The sequence below is a fragment of the Schistocerca americana genome, chromosome X (genome assembly GCF_021461395.2).
Source record: "Schistocerca americana isolate TAMUIC-IGC-003095 chromosome X, iqSchAmer2.1, whole genome shotgun sequence".
Lineage (NCBI taxonomy): Eukaryota > Metazoa > Arthropoda > Insecta > Orthoptera > Acrididae > Schistocerca > Schistocerca americana.
In genome coordinates, this window is record NC_060130.1 from 622,464,834 (window position 1) to 622,490,712 (window position 25,879).

At 36.5% G+C, this 25,879-nt stretch overlaps 1 protein-coding gene across 1 annotated transcript in view; it reads right to left on the reverse strand.

The window, feature by feature from the left end:
• LOC124555157 (phosphate carrier protein, mitochondrial-like) overlaps positions 1-17,676 on the reverse strand; it is a 46,086-nt gene extending 28,410 nt beyond the window's left edge. The window contains exons 1-2 of the mRNA XM_047128978.1: positions 17,439-17,676; positions 5,166-5,326 (exon numbers count right to left, since the gene is read on the reverse strand). Of these exons, the coding sequence (XP_046984934.1) occupies positions 5,166-5,326; positions 17,439-17,574 (297 nt within the window). The 5' untranslated portion in view covers positions 17,575-17,676. The remainder of the gene's footprint in view (positions 1-5,165; positions 5,327-17,438) is intronic.
• Between the last annotated feature and the right edge of the window lie 8,203 nt (positions 17,677-25,879).

Genomic DNA, 25,879 nt, shown 5'->3' on the forward strand with positions numbered 1-25,879 from the left:
GTGCTCAACCAAGTTTCGGTCGGGCCCACAGTTTTAATCTGCCAGGAAGTTTCATATCAGCGCACACTCCGCTGCAGAGTGATAATCTCATTCTAGTTATAAGGTTTTTGTACTCAATCCATCTTGGGGGTACCATTGATTTCCTGACCTATGATTATTACGACATTTGCTTATTTCATTGTATTCTACTAACCCCTTTCATTTGTGACTAATATTCACTCAAACTCCCTGCATATCAAAACAAAATTTTACCTAACAAATTAATGATACAGAGTCACAATTGGGACATGATACTGGTAGCCTTGTGTGTGTATTACTGTCTATGTTGTGCTACTGGTGTGTAAGGTTTATCATATTATTGCACAGCCAAACAGCAGATATCTCTTTATTGCCTAAAGGTGATGTACATATTACACACAAGTTTTGTTACATAATTATAAAAAGTGGAACTGGAATGAGGAATGAGTGACTACTTGGGGGGGGGGGGGGGGGGGTGGCAGGCAAGTTTGGCCAAATGAGAGAGAGGTGGGAACAGTGAACTGAGAAACAAGAACAAGGTGCAAGACCACACGAATTACATTCAGGCCAACCAAAGTGAATGATAAATCACCGTTCCAGGAACATGACCCATCGTGACTGGGAACCTACCATTCCTTAGAAATCCTTTCCAAAATGAGGGTGCTATTACATTTACTTGTAAAGCAAGAATTAAATTTTTATTCATAATAAAACAAGATGATTATCATATTGTTTGCTGAATGATTTCAAACATGGTATGTTATAATAGAGAAACCTCAGCAAAAACAAACCAATGCCAACCAAAACCATTAAAAACACATGAACTTGTTTCACTTCTTGTTAAACACACCACACAGAACACTACTGTAACTGAACTCTTAGGCAAGGTCATTAGAAGGTACTTAACTCCAAGAACACACAGGGAAATTTAGAATTTTATACCATTCCTATGTTCATTAATAAGGACACACACTGACCATCAGCACTGGAAAAGGACAGAGGAACCAGTCACATGCCTGATTATTAAAACTCAATTTTGCACAATTTAAGTAAGGTTGAGGTGCTTGTGCACAACATGCAGCTTGTCACCTGCAGCAGAACAATGGCTAGATGGCTGCAACTTCAATGGCACAAAGTGTAATAACATTTCTATTATGCATTGATCCCAAACTGATCCTGCACTATTTTATGCCTACCATTACTTTGGTTGACATAATCTATGTAGTTGCTGAAACAGAACAGATTGAATCTATAAAATGTCAGAGCAACATTGATTCTCACATTTCTGCCAAAGGAAAGTACAAATGCATAACTATAAATATTAATATTATACTATACGTTGCAAACAGGAGAGTAAACTAATATTTTGAGAAGTATTTTTAGTTTTGTCAAACAGTCCCAATACAGAACAATATCACACCTCTACTTTGCTAATATTTAATATTTCTAAAAGAAAACACTTAAAAATATTAAAATTTGAAATGGTAGCTTGCAGACTTTTCAGTCTATTTGTATATTGACACTAAAAACTCTGGCTAAATCTGGCACATCAATTAACATCTCAAGAAGCAAGTATTAACTGCCTTTCATTAGATTATTCATAGGCATTCAAAGAGCTAATGAAAGAATGGATTACATATTTGATTAACACAAACAGGCCTGTAAACAAATTTATTAGTAATTACAACCTACTAATTATTAAATAACCACAACCTTTGAAAGTCAATTACGATGTGTGAAACATGAAATTTAAGTATTTCTTCATACCACTGTTGAAATTCTCTGTTCTGTCATAAATTGCCCACAAGTTTGTCATACGATTCAATATCTAATTCCAAAGTATTCCCACCGACTAGTTGAGCACTGGTTATTTTAAATTCTTTAAACAAAATTAAAATCAACAGTTTATTACTGTATGAACTTTCACTTCCAGTCTTTACACACTGACGCGTGTACAATGCAGAATATAAAATGGAGCATAATGGAAAGCAAATATGTAAAATAAATATCCAAATTATTAGGTACCACTAACAACATTATGCAAAGGATTGTGCACTGAATGACCAGAGTAACAAGGCTAGAAAAACAGGCACAAACTTTATGCACTTCATAATTGAAAGTGGTGGTGTGAGAAGACAGTTTCACATATCTGAATCAGAATCAAAAAGACAGGCAATAGAGTGGCCTCTCACAACATGAATCAACAAGGCAGAAACTAGACACTGAATTCCCAGTGAACTGATTATGAATGGCATATGAAATCTGGAGGGTGCTGCCCTCAGAAGCTTAAATATTCACACATATAACCATTAAGTTTGAGACCATATTTGAACTGTTGGTCTGGATCCCAGACCATCGAATTTGAAGGCCCATAAGAGGCCATTGTCCATGATGACAGCCACTACATGGTACTGCTGCAAGCACCACCAAGAGGACCTGCCCACCCTATTACTTACTGGACTTTTATTCTTTCGTGCTGTGTAGTCAGTGTATTGCCTGCTTCCTTCCTTATGTTTTGACAATGCTTCTGTTCAATAAAATTAAATACATGTGGTGGCAAAGAGTATTTGAAGTCTCAGCTCACCTAAGGATGAGGGATCTACTATAGAGTAAAAATGTTTCCAGTATACTTGAAAATAAATTAATACAATTAGTGAAGCAGATGTCCTACAAAACCTCACTTTCGGGGGGGGGGGGGGGGGGGGGCTGAGCTGTATTGCTCTATACATTTTATTACATGGAAGTTAGAAAACATTCATATCATTGGTAAACTAAGGAAATTTTAAACTGATTTTGGACAAGCCTCACACAATGTTCAATTTACCATAATATTTATTTGGTAAAGCACAGGTTATAGGAAAAAGAGCAGCATATTATTGCACTTACACAATCATTGAATATGCTAAAAGTATGGGACTATTTCATGTTCTGTAAGTATAAGTTAAAAGATCTATGCTAATGACCTTTCGATGCGTTAGCTGCCAGGCTTCATTCAAGATCTTGGGAATACTGTTCTACACACCATCTTCATATAAATACGATATGGGTAAGGCAGGTATCACTGGACAACATTTGGAACAATGTCAACCATATGTTTTATAAATTACGTCAGTAAATGGTACATAGCTTCAGATTTTGTTCTATTGTAGAGCTGAATGGATTTGAGACCACTAGCAATTATCAATACCAATGTGCACCATATACCCACTTTACAAAGTTTTGCAGATGGCCAGTTTGTTGTATTGTGAAGTTGCTACCTGTAAGGGTTTATTGTTGCTCCATTGTGTATGCAGTGGCCATAATCCAAAGAGAACAAGGTGAGTTGTAAAGCTGGAAGATCAAGAAATTTGTTAATATATGAGGTCAGACAAACCATGTTAGGAGTGCTTTTACTGGTATAACATTCTATGCCCACTAGCATGTGTCCTTTGCACTACATTCTTTGGGCACCCAAGGTGATTTTGAACACTGAGGGGCTCACTGGTACACACACTATCACATGGACTGAAAGGAAAAAGATATTTATGAGTCTCAGTACAATACGGAAACTTTGTGATGACCTAGTATGCATGAGCTGTATAGAGGTAAACATCTGCCAGAATGCATTACCCTGCATAGTACGAGAAAATGGTTCAAATGGCTCTGAGCACTATGGGACTCAACTGCTGAGGTCATTAGTCCCCTAGAACTTAGAACTAGTTAAACCTAACTAACCTAAGGACATCACAAACATCCATGCCCGAGGCAGGATTCGAACCTGCGATCGTAGCGGTTTTGCGGTTCCAGGCTGCAGCGCCTTTAACCGCACGGCCACTTCGGCCGGCCCATAGTACGAGAAGAAAGATGTGATAATCTAGCATGTCAGGTATTGCAGAGAATCAGATCTTTTGAGGGTGTGGGTAACTGAACTAAGCAGGGTTTGCTGTGCCAAGGAAGTTTTGGAGCTGAAAGTCAAACCCTTTGACAGATTTGTGAACGTACGTTTCAATCCGCATGTTCTAAGGAATGTGAAAGACTTCTGCTCTGCATCACAGATACTGCTTTTCCCCTGGCCTTCTCCCTAACATGCGATACTAGGTGGTACAGAGCTTAACATGTAACAGCAACAGGGTCCAAATACATGCCTAATAATCCAGATTTAGGTTTTCTGTTTCCGTAAATCAATTAGGGAAAATGCCTTGATTGTTCTTTTGAATCATGTACAACCTTTTTTTCCATCCAGAAACGGATGGAAAGACTGTTCCTGTTCCAGTGCTGTTCCTTCTATCGACATTATCTATTTAAGATGTCTGGATTGATAACCCACTTCTCTGCTAGACAGTACAGCTAACAATAGGGCATAAATTTCATTCTCTGAAGCCACAATCCAATCCTATTCGATTTTGTTATGATATGTAGAGTTGGTTTCATGTCCTATGGGTAACTCATACGATAAGTCTCAATGATGTGGTACATGTTTTTCACATTCACATCCCAAATTAATTTGTACATATGCTGCTTGTCATTCACAAGTGGCGATTATTAAAAAACTATAAACCCAATTTCTACCCACCACCTTTTACAGATTACAATTATTGAAATTGTCTGTAATAGAAGTAGTAGTCAAGGAGAAATGTTTTCAGTAATGGAAGCAACACACATTGAGATGTTACCATGTATTACTAAAATGAAGTGTGTGACATCTATTTGTATTGATAAATGTGGACACTAGTGTTATTTCACAGGCCATGTATCCTGAAGAGGGCGTGATTGAGCATTGGATTATGGATTAATGTATAACTACATTAACTGAACCATAAAGTATCACCAAATCAGAACACAGATCAAAGGTTCAGGGCAAAGTGAAAAATTTGAACCAGCCACAGAGTATCAGTATAAATGAAATTGTTATTTTGGTGCATATTGTTTACTATTTTTATTTACTTCATATACTTCTGAATGGGTGATATTTGTGAGGACTTCCATTACTACATTTAAACATCAAGATACTTTAAAGCCAATCATGTAAATAGAAAACCACCCACAACCACTAAACAAATGTTCCTTAAATGCTATATGAACTGAAAATGAACAAAAATTGAAGTGCACAAACTTTTCTGCCTTTTAATTCCAACGCACTTAGGTGAGTTGTTGCATGTAGTACATACCTTGAAACCGTTTACTATTGATTTATATTTTGCGGGGTCAACCTGAATACGACATTTAACCAGATCAAGTGGAACAACCATTGTGTGTGTGATTCCACATGACAAAATACCACCAAGCCCACACAATGCAAAATATTTTGGAGAACCAAATTCACAGGAGTCTGTAACAGAAGAAGAAAACATTTTTTAAAATAAAAATTCCAATATAGTCTCAATAGGAAGTATATGACTAATAAGAAGATTAACATTCACTCATCCAATTCTAACAGTAACCATATAGTAAATTTAAATATACGGATTAAGGAGTTCAGAAAAATTTGCACTAAATATCTCCGTAACTTTTTTTAGGAATTCATCTAATCTCTCCTAACTACCTACACTGTGGCAAGCTCCTGTCCACCAAAAGAGGATATGTTACACATGGCTATGTCCACATTTCTATGTCCATTGTTTTATCGAAGCAATAAAATTTAATGGTAATTTTCTCATAATTCCTCACTATTTCAGTTATTAACATAGCAGACTGCCATATTCTTCTGAAGTACTTTGCTAGGAGCAGTTTAGTTAATCATCTTGATGCACTGATATATTCAAATCTTAATAATGAATGCAGAACTATTGCTGTAGCGGTGTAGGGCCTCAGAATGGAGGCATGTTAAGACAGGACACTTCCTCTACAGCACAGATGCTGACAACACAGACTTACATATCCAATATGAGTTTTAGGCAACTAAACAGACTCTTGCACCTGGGGGCTCAAAATTGAAACCAACATTACTACTACACACTTGCCCTTAAATTTTCACTCAGTGCCAAAATTTATTATTTCTTTGGAATGAAGGTTGCAGATTAGTTCTTAGTGAAGCTTGATAGCTGGATTAGGTTGAGAGGCGAGTTTTTCAACTGAATTTGACACTATGACATGACGCTCAGCACATTTATTGAACAGTTCAACCAATTATTCCAAACCCAGCCCAAGATCATGGTTTTGTGAGTTATTTTGCATTGTCACTTCATTCTTATTGCTCATTGTTAGTGCAAATACAGAAGTAACCATTCTCTTTTAAAACCATTTCATAGTCAGTCTTACAAACAAGTATGGTCTAAGTATTAAGAACAGGCAGTACATCGAGATATGATCTCACAGCAAGCAAATTATTTATCAAGCCCTGAAATCATCCAACAAAAAGAATTTAATACCACTCAAACAAGGATATACATATAAAAGAAAACTTCAACATGATTTAAGTATTTAGAACAATTTAGAGAGAAAGGATGTAGATGATACACTGGCATGAACAGCATTGAAATCTATGACATAAGTGAACAGCTTAGATTACACAAAGTTCCTAAAAGATTTTTCTGTTTTAAAATGTCAATGTAAATAAAAGTTCAGTTCATGCTTTTAACAAATGATTTCTACAATGAAGACTTTACAAATCCAGAAAAGGATTTTTAAAATGATACTATCACCAGTCAGTATTCATTTTGCAGTAGTTTATCTAAACACAGATGTATTTTAACCAACAAACTCCTGGCTTTCAGACTTTTGGCACGTGTTCATCATATTCCATAGTAATCTCTTACTAACAAACCATTTATACACTTTTACCAATTAAAGTATTGACAGAAACAGTTAATATTGATGGAGACTAGCAGAGAGAGGATGCAGAGTGGATGACACTTCATTAATAAAAATGTGGCCATGATCTTACTACACTATTTCAGTCAAAAAAGATGAAATGCAGGAAGTCATTTTCCTTTACAAGGGGAGCGTAGGAACTTCATCTCACCAATTTCATTTATATTGATGTGATGTGTAGGACACAGCTCGGACTTAACTATGTGCTTATATATTTTCTATGGTTGCTACTATTAAAGGTGTCTGCAGCCAAATGAGTAAATGCTTAGGCAACATCATTGGATCAAATCTCTCTGCCAGCAGTTTCTTTTCATTCTCATGGGATTCTAACAGGTTAATTATTACTTTGCAGTTTATCAATATTTAATGATTTGTTTATTATTTTGATAATCATCACAGGAAAAAATTCTTAAGGAGATTGGAAGTAAAGGGTAGACAAGAACTTTCAGCCAAATGGGTAACCTATGGAGCACTGCACCAATCTGTCCACAGAAGTATGGAGAACAATAATTATAGCAACATACAGACCTAATGAAAACCAAATTTATGCATTGTTTTTTTCAATGCATGCCTGTAAAAACCAACGTCATTTACATTCAAACAGCTCTGTCATCACACAATTTTGTGGCTACCACACATTTGTTATCAGAATTATGAGGGAATTAAAAAATGTACTGGTAGTGACATTCAACCCACAGACATCACACTAATAGAACTAAGCATACACTTGCTTGGCTGTGCAATCTTTGAATACTAGTGACATTATAAACTATATAAGCAAAGTACGCCTAAAATATTCAAGCTATTTTCTTGAAAACAGTTGAGAGTTGCATCTTCTCGTTTACATATGTTGTAGTCCTAGTCATGCCTCACACACCCAATCAATGTTCATATAGCTCATTGTTAGCTTCCAGCAACCCAACACAGAGTGAAGTTACACTGCCCACACTTCTAGTACAAGCTACACCACTACGGCAGGAAAACTACCATTTGTTTGTCTTCTATTCATAGATTCAGTGAGGAAAACTTCCTGAACTATTCCAAACAATTAAATTTCTTAACTTTATTGAAACATAATTGGGTCTAGCACTATTTTCTTGAATTCTCTTAAATAGCACCATTGGTATTATTCACAGTAACAGCGATTACTTATGCTGAGAAACTAGTTGTGAGTCCTGAAGTTTCATTAGTAATTTCCTCAGCTGCCAAATTTATAAGGATCTTAACAGGACCTGTTGAAACATTCCAGTCACTTTACAGTCTGGCAATTAATTGAAATCAATCTCTGAACAACACACATTCATAGGCCACTGAAAGAACTCAATCATAGTGACAGCCTGACAATACAATATATCTGTGTCTGCCTGGTAACTGCTTATGGGGAAATCAATTTTTATGCAATTTCACAAACATCTGCTTTTTGACTACAACAGCTGTTTAAGTCTATAGACACCTGTCATCATCCATCGGATAATGGCAACTACATAACGCATCTTTATTCTAGGGAGTGCAGTGCATTGTAGTTGCTTGGACTATGAAATCTTATCCACTGTTTTATGTTTTCTAACCAATATGATATCTTTTGCCATTTCCTTCTTTTACCCCCTATCTTCCCTCGTATTATCAACTGCAGAATTATATATTTAGTTCCAAAAGATATGTTTTGGATACGAGTTTTTCTTCTGATATATGCTGCTAATATTTCTCATTGTGTGTGTTATCACAATACATCATTGTTATTTTTGCTGTTCACAGAATTTAATCGCTCTGTGATAAATTCACATTTCGAAGATCTAACTTCTTTGCTGTTTGCATATTTAGTGTCCATCCTTCAGAACAAAGAATTACAGACCAAATTTACTCTCTTACAGATCTAGTTAAGGTTTAGACCTAGGTTTACATTAATAGTATTCTTGAATTTTATGAAAGTATTACAGGTGTTTATGTGACACTGTGGCTCCATGCCTGAGCTCTATCTTCACAAAGGCATTCTCCAAGTTATCTTTCCTACACACTGTATTAAGGAGCCATTGGAACTTAAACTTCCATTTGTGAATGAGTCAGGCTGTTGTGTGAAGCATAAAATGCATCTTTTTGGTGTTGACATTCTGGTTTGCAATCTATAATGTTGACAAGATTCAGCTATATTATCCACAATGAATTCTGTATCAACATAGGAAGACAACATTAACCTACACACATTTGTTCTGTATTACCAAGTGCTTCCTTAAAAGTGCTAAGAGTACAAATTAAATAACAGAGGTGGCAGAACACATTCTTGCCAGACTCTTCTACATATATTACATTGGAGCACTGAAAAGGGTAATTTTACACTTCTACTAAAACAAATTTTCCTACTTCAAATTTGAAAATATGACTATTTACAGGTTACAACTCATTAATTACAATTATTTCTCCAATGTCATGTTACACACTAAGTACAGAATGTACTACTGTATGACAACTTTACTGCCTAAAATTTTATTAGGAAAGAAGTCAATTTACATTATGCACTAGTTATAAATTATAACTACAAGAGTATTTTATACACAAAAGATTAGAGTTCAGCTTTCTTTAGTGGCCACCTGGGATTTTTCTGATTCCTCATTTTTCTCATTTGTTGCTTTCAAAGTCTGGTCTATGTCCCTTATCAGTACACAATATTCTCTTCAAGCAAATCTTCCTCTTCGCTAAATTCTCCATTGTCTGTATCAGCCTCTCCAAGCAAATCACCCAGTATGTTAGTATCAAAATCAAATTCAGCACCCCCATTCAGTAGCAAAAGGCTGATTAGCACTGAAGAGGGCCAATGTGATAGTTGCCAACAAACTTAAAACTGACTGCTTATTTCACTCAAGATGCCACACCAAGATGAATTCTAAGCAATAAAACAAATACACCAACTATTAAAAAAGATGGGCACCACTATTAAACATTCTTTGTACTTACAAGAGCACCAGCATCAGCAAACCACTAGTCACATGAATATTTCAACCACCATTAAGGTATTTAAGAGCACATAAAACATGTCCAGGTTGGCGAAAACCCTGAAGGGATACCAACTGGAATCTTAAATTTTACACTATTTTAGCAATCTACAATTAACCAAATTGGCAACATCAAACAACTTTAACAGTCTCATTCCAACAAATTCTTGATACAGCAGATGTCTTTCTGATCTACATTTATTTTTCAGAATTTCCTTAAGTTTACAATTCAAAACAAATATCTGTATTTTAATCCTGATCATAGCATTTTTACAGTGAAATCTACACTGCAACTACTCTTTTGCATACCTAAACTTTTCCTGAACACAAACTCTCACACCAATGAATTTCTCCCATTTTTCAAGCATGGGATGGACACAAATATTCAAGGAAATGACTCAAGAGTAATGAGAATGATCTTCACATTTTCACCCATTCTTTTTTGATAATACACTAGAAGTTGTTAATAGGCATTGGTAGAGTTATGAACCATATCAAATTTTGTTGAAAGTTGAGACTGATGCCTTCTTCACCAAGGAATATAATGAGTTCCATTGGAATTTCATCACATCCTGTTTCTTTATTGGTTTTTAATTTTCCACGTCCATTTCTTCTTTCATAATTAGATATCCTGTTACTGTTTTCTAGGGATCTCAACATTTGGTATATCATCTGCAGAGATGTACCTAACAGCTTCCCCATATCTCTTCTCCACACGATCAACAACTAAATTGGCTTTGTTGGCTGTGAAGGAGACAATTTATCTTCTCTACACAGTGACCAGAAACTGATTAGCTTGTTAGTGTGTTACAGGGTAGGTTAAAAAATCAACAACAACCTGCTGTGTCGTTTATGAGTCAACTAGCACAGAAGTTAGTCAATCAGGCCCTTGTGCAAGCAAATGCCAGTGGCCCACCAGACAGTGTCAGTTCTCATAGTGTAGATGATCATGCACGAGACTTTTCAGCCTTTGGCTCCAGTTTGATCCTTACTACCACTATGTGTCCGATCTTTGTCTCACTTGTTCGGATATTGGAATTCAAATGAACACATTTGGTGACACTGCCTTGTAGGCCTTTTTGATGTGTGCACAATGGTCTGCTTTGCTAACTTCAATGCTAATGAACTATAAAACAGCACAACCTATCACATTTTTCTTAACATTTCCCTGCACAACCTGTTTCTGACCACCCTGTATATCCTAGCAATTTCTTCTAGCTTTTCATGTAAGTTAAAATCATGTGAAGCTGACACTTTCAATTTCTTCACATTCACATTGAAACTGTCAGATTCCCACACAACTTCCTATGTTGGTTGTTCATTTGAAACAAAATATTCTTCATACATGAACTACAGTTTCTAAAGTGTGAATATTAAATCAATAATTGAAGTTATTTTTACCACATCATGGATGGTAGTATGAATTCTGAATTTTAATGTATTTTCATTGCACTACAAAACACTTACTTTAAGTGGCCACTACTTTAAAGTTTAAATGGCAGATGAGACATACATTGGTTGGCTGAATCTACCACCACCATACACAAATATGGTAACGGTAGCTGCAATGCTGCACCTCACGTGCATGAGGGGGTTGAGTCAGATGAAGTGAGAGAAAGGAGACAAGAGGCAGGGAATGTGAGGAAGGGTTGGGGAAGGTTGGCTGGTGTCCGACAGAAAGGCAGCAGGTGCACAGGATAGGAATATGGGGAGAGGCAGATGGTGCAGAGGGAAGTAATGTGACAGGTGTCAGGGAGTTGTGCAGCACAGGATTACAACAGGGAGTATACAAAGGGTGAGACAACAGAAGGGGAGACAGCAATGAAGGGAGTACAGTGTGAGTGTAATTGAGATGCGTTTACACCTGTGCACCTTCCAGCTAGTCGCTGTGCTGCTGCAGCTTGTCCCACAGGGAAATAGATGCGGCCAGCAAACAAAAGTGTGAATGAAATCACACACACAATGTTTAAGAGGCATGCAACCTACATACATGCTTCTATCTGCATGTGGGTCAAGCACATTAACATGTGCACAGGTGTAAATGTGCAGGACACATGGGATTAGTGGAGACTGAGGGCAGAAGGATTACAGGAAAGTAAGATTTGTTTCAAGGACAACTCCCACCTGACTCTAGATGGCATGGATAGTGAGGGAGCCACTGAAATCCAGCATGCTGTACACAGCAGCGTGTTCCACCACTGGGAGGTCAACTTGTGCTTTTGGCCAAGTTTCTGGTGGACACCCATTCAAGTCGACAGCTGACTGATGGTCATACCCACATAAAATCCCATGTAAAAATATCAGCAGATCTCGTGTATAACATTGCTGCTGCACTGGTGGTCATGCCCAGTAATGACTATCATGAGATAGGTAACCACGACAGCCAACTTATTGAATGTCTCAAGAGCAACTGTTTCAGCAGTCATGACAGCCTACACAAAACATGGAAAGACATTGCGTAAACATAACAGTGGGCACAAATCAAAACTAGACAGACAGATCACTGTACACTAACACGAACTGTGTCAAAACACAAAACTACAGCAGCTGAATTGACAGCATAGCTCGATAACCATCTTTGAGACCTCATACCTACTGACACTGTCTGCTGAGAACTCCAAAAAGCAAATATGCCTGGACGGGTTTATGTACCTTAACTATTAGTGACGACAAATGCAAAGAAGTGTAAAACATGGTGTGAGAAGCTTAAAATCTGGACAGCTGATCAGTGGAAATACGCCATATGATCGATCCAATGAGTCGATATTTTTGTTATTTCCAACACCGGACAAAGTTTACATCTGGAGAGTGCCAAAAGAAGCCTACAATCCTGCTTAATTCCAAGGGTTAAGTATGGATGTGGAAGTGTGATTGTGTGGGCAGCCATATAGTATTCTGCTGGTCCCATCATTACTCTCAAAGACCATGTTACAGCCAACAATGAACATTTTACGTGATCAGGTGCACCCCATGATTCAAATGATGTTTCCAACAATGATAATATATTCCAAGACAATAATGCATCCATTCAAACATCCAGAACAGTACAATTGTGGTATGATAAGCATGCAACTTAACTGCAATGTCTTACCTGGCCAGCACAATCCCTGGACTTTAAACATTATCTAAACCGTGTGGGCAGTACTGGATTGCAGACTGAGCAGATTTCTGCCTCCATCACTACAGGAATTAGAAGAGATTCTGATTGAAGAGTGGCAGAACACTCGACTACAGGCATAATAGGGGACCAACCCTTTATTAATAAACCATTCCCAAGGAAGTACAGGTGTTCATATTATTTTGCCTATCTCCTGTATCTTGTTATGGCTCTTTTTAAACATTGAAATTTGAAAAGTGGTTTGTTGCCTTTTTCAGCTTTAATAATGCAGATCTGCATGCTCGTTATCCTACACACTTATCTATAGTTACTGCAACCTACACACACTCATCCACTTATTGCAGTCAAACCTGTGCTTCTGTTTTTACCTACAATACTTTCCTCCCTCCCCAAACTGATGATTCCTCAATGTCTTGAGATGGATCTATTTCCTCTGCAATCTGGTTCAGTTCCTTTTCATTACTTATTTGAGCTACCAAGCTAACATTCATCATTCTTCTATAGCAGACACGTGGTTTATAACTGCCATTCTGATGTCAGGGGCCAAAGCAGACACTGTCTGTAAAATCAATAATACCAAATACGGGTAGGCACATGTATGTGGGAATAATCTAATCTATATCCGAGGGTATAAATCCACCAAATCACACTGCAGCCAATACAAACTACATATTACAGGACTTTAACCAAAGCAAAGACATCTTCCATAAGAAGGCTGCTTCTGTCAAGATAGTTTACAAGGAAATCAGCTACATTGGAACAAGCTACTATTCTTCCACATTTCTAAGCTGCTGCTTTTGTCTACTACTTAGTGCTGACTCCGCAATTTTACTGGATTCGTAGGATGCTCAACTGTACCAGAAAAGTTAAGAACTATTTCATACAAACAATGAAAACACCTGATGAGTTACAACATTGAAGTACCATGCTAAGAAGATGCAGACCACCAGCAGAACACTATCTCAACGAGATGATTTAGATTACTAAACCCTTGCAAAATTTATGACTGCAGTTGGTACCAATTCCAAGTTCCCACTAATCTGGTATTTTCAGTATAGAGCAGAAAACAGGCCATTTTTTACTTTATATGTGACATACCTTTGGAGACCTTATGATTAAAATTAATCTGTGGATAAGCTATAAATTATGTCCACCCTTGAATAAAATATGCAGTAGGCCTAATAAAATTTACAATCATCTGTTAACAATGATAACATTTTACCCCTTTAGTGTTCTATAGTTGTGTCGAATTTACATCCCAGCATTCAAATGATCAGTACAGGAGTGGCAGATGGGTACTCTTTGCTTTTGAAAAATATTAAAAATCCTAAGTTTGGGTCATATCAATAGTTACAGTTACATGAGGGGAATGGGGAGAAAATACATCAAACAAGTTAGTTGGCATGTTCACACATAGCCAAGCAGAACCAAAAGTGAACCTACCAATGAGTGCCAGGAAAAAAATCCTAACACTGTCTTATTCTTAGTGCCTGTACCCAATCAGCTGCTACAGAAGTTTTCAAGTCAACTGACTTATCTGGAACAGCACCTCTAAATTATACTAATCTTCATGGCACCTACCAGCAGCGACATTATTATTTTTATTTATTTATTTATTTCGTATTCCATTAATCCGTATTGTGATAAATCACAAGGATGTGGAATGAGTCATGATTACATACAACCGATATAATACACATATATAAAATGACAAAAATGTACCATAAGATTATGAATAAGTTTGTAGGTTAAAATCAAATCAAAGGTATAGCTCAAGTAATATAAAACAATACCTAAAAAGGAAATATAGTACATTTTCCAAATTAAACAGTTAATGTGATCTATAGCAAACAAATTTTTATCAGTATAAAAAATCATTGCTTTATCTGTAGATACTCATCAAGAGAATAGAAGGAATTTACCATTAGGTATTCTCTCAATTTACATTTAAAAGTAGGTAAGACATTAATGTGATCTTTAATACCTGATGGAAGGGAGTTGAAAATTTTTGTGGCTGAATAATGAACACCTTTCTGAACAAGACTTAAATGTTTCAGATCCCTGTGTAGATCATTTTTAGACCTAGTATTATGATCATGACATTCACTATTAGTTTTAAAAAGAGATAGGTTGTTAGAAACAAAAATCATCAAAGAAAATATGAATTGAGAGGTAAGTGTTAATATTTGTAACTTATGAAACAGACTTCTGCAAGAATATCTTGGATGAACACCACTCATGATTCTAACAGCTCTCTTCTGTGCAGTAAATATTTTTTTGGCTAAAGGCTTGTTGCCCCAAAATATTATGCCATACGACATGATAGAATGAAAATAACCAAAGTAGGCAGCTTTAGTAGCGTCTACATCACCAATTGGGGTGATTACACGCAGAGCATAAGTTGCCACACTGAGCCTTCTATGTAGGTCTAAGATATGCTCAGACCAGTTCAGCTTGCCATCAATTAGAATGCCCAAGAACTTAGATGATTCACAGTGTAGTATATTTTGGTTACCACAGTTTAAGTGGCATACTTCATTTTCTTGTTGAGATGTGTGAAATTGCATATACTGAGTTTTCTGAATGTTTAGAGTTAGTCCGTTGCACTTAAACCAGTGTAGGATGTCAACGAGTACAGCATTACATTTATTTTCTAGGTCACTGTTCGTTCGACTTTCAAGCAGAATAGTGGTGTCATCGGCAAGAAGAGTAAATTTACACTCGGTATCTGTGCAAAGTGGGAGATCATTGATGAAGATAAGGAAAAGCAAAGGTCCTAGGATGGACCCCTGAGGCACACCACACTTTAATGTGCCCCAATCAGAAGAAATGGGACTATCATTGGCACCATTAATTATCACCTTCTGTTTTCTGTTTTGCAGATATGATTCTATCCATCTACCAATGCTACCTCGCAAGCCATAAAAATTAGCCTTATGTAAGAGAATGTTGTGGTCCACACAGTCAAAGGCCTTAGACAAGTCACAAAAAATTCCAATAGGTGACATTTTATTATTTATTGACTAAAATTTCATTTGTGAGAGAAAAAAATAGCCTGCTCAGTTGATCTACCTTTTTGGAAACCAAACTGGTTTCTGTTGAGTATGTTGTGGCTGTTAAGATGTTCTACAATTCTTGTATACATTAGTTTCTCTAATACTTTTGAGAAACTACTTAGTAGTGATATTGGACGACGAGGCTGTAGCATATTTCTAGATACCTCAACAGCATTTCTTGAAATTTTGCACAGACGATTCCACTGCTTATTGCCACAAACTGATACTTCGGCGAATTAAATATATTCCACAGGAGATTCACTGAAATTTTAATAGTTAATGCTGTTTTGTAACAGGAATATTTTTTTTTTTGAACAATTAAAGTTTCAAATCTCAGCACCACTTTGAAATCTCAAGATCTGACTATATTTGTGCATATCTTCGAAGATTACGTAATTAATCTGCAAAAATGTCGAAATTAAGTATCTGCCAGGTCATTAATTTACAATGTGAACAAGGATCCCGACATTTCCCTTGGGCACACCTGAAGGTATTTTTTTTTTAATAAAAAGCATCAACACAGTCGCCAACTTTGTTTAATATTCAACGTGATTGTCGTTTCGTCAATAAAAGTGTGTGAGAGACAGTCAAAACGTTCTGGGAAATGAACGAAGACCGCACCCACCTGATCACTATATTCACAGCTATTGGGATGCCATGCAAGAAAAAACACGAATTCGGCGTCGCGTGGCCGATTCTATTTGAAATAAAGCAATTGGTGCGAGAAGATAGTGGTTAAATGTTATTTTTCGTAAGGAGTATCTCTTAGCTCAACATCTTCCACCGCATGCGAAGTGGTTTACTTCCCCATACGCATTGTCACAAATGTGTTACTCCACTGGGCGTCAATCATCTTTACACTAGTTAATTTGTAGGAGGCGCAACACACAGACTACGTGTATTAGTTTGTAGTTAATTCTGCTAATAAGTGAACCCAATATTTCTTGGCTGTATAGGAAACTTAGCATGGTAAATGGTACGACGAGATGAACGTAGTGTGTGTGTGTGTGTGTGTGTGTGTGTGTGTGTGAGAGAGAGAGAGAGAGAGAGAGAGAGAGAGAGAGGTGGGCGCCTTCACACCATGACAAGTACGCAAAAAATCATTTTTGTGCGCAGCAATTATTTTATCACGAAACATAGGGTATCAATGAAACGACGGCTCCTAACATCCATGCACGATCCGAATCAATAATTCTGCAGCCGTGCTTGCTGAAGATACTGAATTAAAGTTACCACTTACCAAAAATATACTGAATACTTTTAACAGTATTGTAGGAAATATTTCCATTTCTTGCGAGTAAAAAACTGCATATTTACACCATGGGGAAAATCGTCTACCCAAATCTGGGATGTAATCCACAATTAACAAAATATTTGCATAAAATAGTAAGTATAAGACTGGAGCAGGGTACTATATTTATGTATGTAAAGTTACTTCGAATATTTTAACTTCAATATTGAACATGTTACCTCCAACAGGGGCCTCTGTAGAAGCCGCAGCAATCTCCCTTCCATGTTTTACGCCAATACTACCATCGCACGACGCAGTTCCTAAGGGAAACCCAAAAGGATTTCCCTTCGCAGCCTCTAGCAAAGATTTAAACATAATTTGGAATTTAATACCACTTAAAGCCTAAATCAGCCTGCCCTAAACCCTCTCTCCAGACTAGCACCACTTCTGCCGCAAGGTTGTAAGAACTCTTACGCAAGGCGAAAGATATGACGTTACCTACAGACATCAAACGCGCAAAGATATTGTGCAGATTCGTGATTTTTTAAAAAAAAAAAAAAAAAAAATCAATAGCCATATACAGAATGACAGACGTCACTATCCAAGGCAACGCAGAACCTTCTTATATATAAGCGACTACTATAAGCTACTTACAAATAAGTAGGCAACTAATAAAGAGGTTGACAATATTTGAGTATAAATATATTGATCAAGCGAAAAGTTTTAAATTTTAATTTTCAAGTTTCAACTATTTTGGACGAACTGCGTATTTCGAAACAAATTGAATTTAAGGTAGATTAAGAATTTAATATCTGAAATCTGTTCAAAAGCGGGAAGAGCCAAGGTCAATATCTTTTTATTTTATAAATGTTAGCGTTTCTTTGACTTGGGAATACAATTTAAATGCTTTTGTTGATAGAATTTAAGTTATACAATACAGACTTCTTTTGCAACTGATATAGTCTTCATGATCTGTACCACCCAACGGTAGCTCAGCTACTTTGCTGTCATCACTGGTTCCCATTGCACTGGTAGTAATAATAATAATTATTATTATTATTATCGCACTGGTGATACTCACATGTATTACAGTAGTGGTAAATCGTCTACATCTTTACTCCAGTTCACTGTCAGCTCATCGGCAATAACACACTACCTATATCCAGTTCTTAGCTACCTTTCAGTTTTCCCATAGCCACAAAAATCGTCTTTCCCACATCTCCACCTCCTTTTATTAATTTTTTTAACAGCAGTATCATTTGCCACACCTTTCAGTACAATAGTTATCAGCACTGCTGGCTCCTCAGGTCATTGACACAGTTTCCAGTATATACCTACACTACATGCTCAAAAGAATCCCGATATGAATACAAAAATTATATGATGAAAAGGTGAGATGAACTGGAGAGCAATATTATGGAAAAAAGAGAGGATGCAGATGAGGATGAGATGGTAGATATGAGAATGCGTCAAGAATTTGACAGAGCACTTAAAGACCAAAGCCTAAACAAGCCCCTGGGAGTAGAGTCAAGCAAAATAGCCTCACACTTCAAGAAAGAGGTATAATTGTATTCCAAAGAAAGCAGGCGCTAACTGGTGTGAAAGTTGACGAACTATCATTTTAATAAGTCATGGTTGCAAAATACTGGAGAAAATTCTTTAGAGAAGAATGAAAAGCTAGTAGAAACTAACTTGGGGAAGATCAGATTGGATTTCAGAGAAATGTAGGTACACGTGAAGTGATACTGAACATACGACTTACTTTACAGAATAGGTTAAGGAAAGACAATATATGTTTATAGCATCTATAGATTAGGCAAAGCTTTTAACAAAGTTATCTGGCATACACTCTTTGAAATTCCGAAGGTAACATGGATAACAGACAATGAGCAAAGGGAGCAGAAATAAAAACTTTGAGGTTTGCTGATGATACCGTAATTCTGTCAGAGACAGCAAAGAACTTGGAAGAACAGTTAAATGGAATGGATGATGTCTTGAAAGGAGGATGTATAATGAAAATTAACAACAGCAAGACAAGGATAATAGAATATAATCTATTTAAATCAGGTGATGCTGGGGAATTAGATTAGGAAACGATACACTTAAAGCAGCAGATGAGTTTTGTTATTTGGGCACAAAATAACTGTTGATGGCTGAAATAGAGAAACAACACATGATTCCTCAAACTGGGGGGGGGGGGGGGGGGGGGGCTATCAAGTTCGGGGTCCCACAAGGTTCGGTCTTAGGTCCTTTACTGCTCTTGATATACATTAATGACTTACCATTCCACATTGATGAAGTAGCAAAGTTAGTTCTTTTTGCTGATGATACAAGCATAGTAATGACACCCAAAAACCAAGAACTAAGTGATGTAATTGTAAATGATGTTTTTCACAAAATTATTCAGTGGTTCTCAGCAAACGGACTCTCTTTAAATTTTGATAAAACACAATATATACAGTTCCGTACAGTAAATGGCACAACTCCAGTAATAAATATAGACTTTGAACAGAAGTCTGCAGCTAAGGTAGAATTTTCAAAATTTTTAGGTGTGTCCATTGACGAGAGATTAAACTGGAAGCAACACATTGATGGTCTGCTGAAACGTCTGAGTTCAGCTATGTATGCTATTAGGGTTATTTCAAATTTTGGTGATAAGAATCTCAGTAAATTAGCTTTCTATGCCTACTTTCATTCACTGCTTTCGTATGACATCATATTCTGGGGTAATTCATCGTTGAGTATAAAAGTATTCATTGCTCAAAAAGGTGTAATCACGGTCATCCTGCAGACATCTATTTAAGGATCTAGGGATCCTCACAGTAACCTCACAGTATATATATTCACTTATGAAATTTGTTGTTAATAACCCAGCCCAGTTCAAAAGTAATAGCAGTGTGCATAGCTATAACACCAGGAGAAAGGATGATCTTCACTATGCAGGGTTAAATCTGACTTTGGCACAGAAAGGGGTAAATTATGCTGCCACAAAAGTCTTTGGTCACCTACCAAACAGCATCAAAAGCCTGACAGATAGCCAACTAACATTTAAAAATAAGTTAAAAGAATTTTTAGTGACAACTCCTTCTACTCATTGGCTGAATTTTTAGATATAAATTAAGGGGGGCAAAAAAAAAAAAAATTAAACATTAGTGTCATGCAATATTTTGTGTAATGTAATATCTTGTACAGACATCTTTTATTAACTGACATGTTCCACATCATTACGAAGTGTCGTATTCATGATCTATGGAGCAAGTATTAATCTAATCTAATCTAATCTATAAAATGTAGACTGATGATGACAAAAAAAGCATTTTTGAAGAACAGAAATTTATTAACATCAAAGTGTTAGGAAATCTTCTCTGAAGGTATTTGCCTAGTGTATAGCACTGTATGGAAGTGATATGTGGACAATAAACAGTTTAAGCAAGAACAGAATAGAAGCTTTTGATATGTGGTGCTACAAAGGAATGCTGAAGATTAGATGCGTAGATTATGTAACTAATGAGGAGGTACTGGATAGAACTGATGAGAAAAGAAATTTGTGGTACAGCCTGACTAGAAGAAGAGTCTGATTAATATGATACATTCTGAGACAACAAGGGGAGTGTGAGGGTAAAGATCATAGAGGGAGACCAAGATATGAATACAGTAAGCAGATTCAGAAGGATGTAGGTTGCAGTAGTTACCTGGAGACAAAGAGGCTTTCACAGGATAGAGCAGCATGGAGAGCTGTATCAGACTAGTCTTCGGACTGAAGACCACAACAACATTATCAAAGGTATCTGTATATGAATACCAAAAGAAAATGGGCAGCTAAAACAAGTAGAAAGACTTCGTTGTTCAGGAAAATAGACAGAGAATCAATAGTATCATACCGTACCTCAATGAGGAATGTGAAACTTTTAGTTCATGACAGAAGCATGCACAGGAAATATGGTTAAAGTTCAAAAGAATAGGTTACCATGCACTGGACAGATATGTACTCAGTAGGACAGTTCATAATGGTAGGGTCCTCCATGGTATATTTTCAATGTAAAGAAACTTCCAAATAAACAGAGATTAACTGCATAAGAGGTATAAAACAAATCATTGGGTTATAAATAGAGAGGTGCTGAACGAAATGCATTTAGCAGTCAAGAGGTCAATGCATGAACCCTTCAGTGAATACCATGGCAGAATATTCTCAACTTATCTTTCACAAAACTCAAAGAAGCTCTGGTTGTACATCAAGGCTGTTAGTGCCCAGTCCCTACCAAATGACACCTTACATGAAACTGAGGGCAGCAAAGCGAAAGCTGAAATACTTAACTCCATTTTCAGATGTTCCTTTATATAGGAAAACCTAGGAGAATTACTCCAGTTTAAGCCTTGTATAACTGAAAAGATGAGTGAGATTAGATTAGATTTGATAAGTAGTTTTTCCATAGATCATAAATACAACACTTCGTAATGACGTGGAACGTGTCAGGTTAATAAAAGGTGTCTAAACAAGATATTTGATTACACAAAATATTACATGACAATATCTTTTTTGGGTGGGGCTGGGGATAGTACCCACTTACTATATACAAAAATTCATCTAATAAATAGAAGGAGTTGCCATTCAGAAATTCTTTTAATTTCCTTTTAAATGCTATATGGCTATCTGTCAGACTTTGATGCTATTAGGTAAGTGACCAAGGACTTTTGTGGCAGCATAATTTACCCCCTTCTGAGCCAAAGGTAGATTTAACCTTGAGTAGTGAAGATCATCCTTTCTCCTACTGTTGTAGCGATGTACACTGCTATTACTTTTGAATTCGTTTGGATTGTTAATAACAAATTTCATAAGTGAATATACATATTGTGAGGCTACAGTGAAGATCCCTAGCTCTTTAAATAAGTGTCTGGAGGATGATCTTGGATGAGCTCCAGCAATTATTGTGATTAGACGCTTTTGTGCAATGAACACTCTTTTACTCAATGATGAGTTACCTCAGAATATGATGCCATACGAAAGCAGAGAATGAAAATAGGCATGGTAAGGTAATTTACTGAGACGTATACTGCCAAAATTTGCAATGACCCTTATAGCATAAGTAGCTGAACTAAAACGAGAATGAAAATAGGAGTGGTAAGCCAATTTACTGAGATGTGTATCGCCAAAATTTGCAATGACCCTTACAGCATAAGTAGCTGAACTCAAACGTTTCAGCAGATCTTCAGTGTGTTTTTTCCAGTTCAACCTCTCATCAATGCATACACCTAGAAATTTTGAATATTCTACCTTAGCTACTGATTTCTGATCGAAGTCTATATTTATTAATGGTGTCATTCCATTTACTGTGTTTTGTCAAAGTTTAATGAGAGCCCATTTGCAGAGAACCACTTAATGATTTTCTGAAAAACGTCATTTACAACTTCATCAGTTAATTCTTGTCTGTTGGGTGTGATACCTATACTTGTATCATCGGCAAAAAGTACCAGCTTTGCATCTTCGTGAATATAGAATGGCAAGTCATTAATATATATTAAGAAAGCAGAGGGTAATTCTCCGCAATATTGAGAGTGGTAGTGATGTTCAGTCCCAATGGGGCACTGTTAAGTGGGGCGTTCCCCAAGGGTCGGTGCTGGGGCCACTGCTGTTCCATATTTATATAAATGATATGCCTTCTAGTATTACAGGTGATTCAAAAATATTTCTGTTTGCTGATGACACCAGCTTGATAGTGAAGGATCTTGTGTGTAATATTGAAACAGTAACAAATAATGTAGTTCATGAAATAAGTTCATGGCTTGTGGAAAATAATTTGATGCTAAATCACAGTAAGACTCAGTTTTTACAGTTTCTAACTCAGAATTCAACAAGAACCGATATTTTGATCAGACAGAATAGGCATATTATAAGCGAGATGGAACAGTTCAAGTTCCTAGGCGTTCGGATAGATAGTAAGCTGTTGTGGAAAGCCCATGTCCAGGATTTTGTTCAGAAGCTAAATGCTGCTTTATTTACCATTAGAACGGTATCTGAAATAAGTGACACTTCAACACGAAAAGTAGTCTACTTCACATATTTTCATACGCTTATGTCGTATGGTATTATTTTTTGGGGTAATTCTTCTGATTCAAAAAGGATATTTTTGGCTAAAAAACGGGCTGTTCGAGCTATAGGTGAGGTAAGTTCGAGAACGTCTTGTCGACCCCTTTTCAAAACTCTGGGAATTCTGACATTGCCCTCACAGTATATATTTTCTTTAATGTCGTTTGTTGTTAACAATATTAGCCTATTCCCAAGAGTTAGCAGCTTTCACCTTTCACTCAGTTAATACTAGGCAGAAATCAAATCTGCATGTAGAATGCACTTCCTTGACTCTTGTGCACAAAGGAGTGCAGTATTCGGCTGCATCCATTTTCAATAAGCTACCACAAGAACTCAAAAATCTTAGCAGTAGCCCAAACTCTTTTAAGTCTAAACTGAAGAGTTTCCTCATGGCTCACTCCTTCTATTCTGTCGAGGAGCTCCTGGAAGAGCTAAAAAATTAAGCAAATTCCAGTTGCTACATTGTTGATTTTCTTCATTTAAACTTACGACTTGTCACCTGAATACGTTTTTTTATATTTCATTTTATCTGTTTCTAATATCCTGTTATAATTTCATGTATTGACTCGTTCCATGACCATGGAGACTTCTCCTTAATTTGGTCCCATGGAACAATAAATATATAAATAAATAAAACAGCAGAGGACCCAAGACCGAACCTTGCGGCACCCCATCCTTGATTGTTCCCCAGTTTGAGAAATCACCAGTTTTTTGCATATTATGTGAACTGCTTATTTCAACTTTCTGCACTCTTCCAGTTAGGTATGATTTAAACCATTTGAGTGCTGTCCCATTCATACCACAGTACGTGAGCTTATCTAGAAGTATTCCATGATTTACACAATCAAAATCCTTTGACAGATCATAAAAAATCCCAACGGGTGTCTTCCAGTTACTCAGAGCATTTAATATTTCATTAGAGAAAGTATATATAGCATTTTCTGTTGAAAAACCTTTTGTGGAAACCAAACTGACATTTTGTTAAAGCTTTATTTTTGCAAAGGTGTGAAGCTACTGTACAATACATTACATTTTCAAGAATTTTGGATAAGGCAGTCAGAAGAGAGATTGGGCGGTAGTTGTTGACATCATACATATCCCCTTTTTTATGAAGTGGTTTAACAATGGCATACTTCAGTCTATCTGGGAAAAAACCCTGCTTCAGAGAGCTATTACAAATGTGGCTAAGAATCCCACTTATCTTTTGGGAACAAGCTTTTATCATACTGCTGGAAATGCCATCAATTCATGAGAGCTTTTATTCTTGAGAGAGTTTATTATCTTCCTAATTTCAGAAGGAGAGGTGGGTGGAATTTCAATTGCATCAAATTGTGTGGGTAAGGCCTCTTCCATTAACTGCCTTACTTCTTTTAATGAACATTTATATTCTATTTTCTCTACAACATTTAAAAATGATTATTCAAAATGGTTTGGACTTCTGGCTTGTTGTTTGTCAAGTTTCCATTCGCTTTGATGGTAATGACATCAGCCTGTACTCTTGGTTGCCCTGTCTCCCTTGTAATAATAATCCAAATTGTTTTGATATTGTTATCAGAGGTATTAATCTCAGACATGATGCACATGCTTCTGGACTTTTTAATAACCTTTCTTAATGTAGCACAGTAGTTTTTATAATATTTGGCTATTTCTGGCTCATTACTCTCTCTTGTTGTTAGATACAGTTCCCTTTTGTGGTTACAAGACATTTTCGTCCCTTTAGTAAGCCAAGGTTTTTCGCATGGTTTCTTCTAATTAGATTTAACTACTTTCTTAGGGAAACAGTTTTCAAATTCTCTTACAAGTGTATCATGAAATAAGTTATATTTTCAATTAGCATCGGGTTCCTTGTACACCTCATCCCAGTCCAACAACTGAAGATTTTCCCTGAAATTTCTAATTGTTGAGTCATTAATTGAATGCACAACTTTGGAGGGTAGTTTTTAATTACTGAATGGAACTATGTCATATACTGTAACTATCTGAGCACCACATGCTTCTATATGTTGCTCTAGATAAAACTATTTTGTGTCTAAGCTTTCTACACAGTGATAACTTTTGACATATATGGCAACTCCTCCTCTCTCCTTATTCTCTCTACTCAAATGTGCAGCTAGTTTATAACCACTGATATTTACCTTTTCCATATCAGAAACAATGTGATGCTCAGACAGGCATAGTATATCTATTACACTATCAGATTCAATGTCATCTAAACAAACTGGGAGCTCTTCTACTATATTCTTCAATCCCAGAATATTTTGGTGAAAAATGGTAACATTATTTTTTTACTTTACTTTCTTGAAAATCTATTTTTTTCTTTAATCCACCAATATTTTGGTTAAATATGGTAACATTATTATTTACTTTACTGTTGTGAGAATCTTGTGAGTTTTGGACCTCTTTAGCACCTGCCTGCCTGAACTTCTAATTGGACACTGATATTAATCTAAAAAAGAGGTACATCCATGAGTACTAGTGTCCCCCCTTATAGATTTCGCTAACAACACTGCCAGTTTACCCTTCCCTTTCCTATTGAGGTGTAGGCCATGCCTTGTGAAATCCCCCCTATCAATAGCCTCGACAGGAACCAATTCA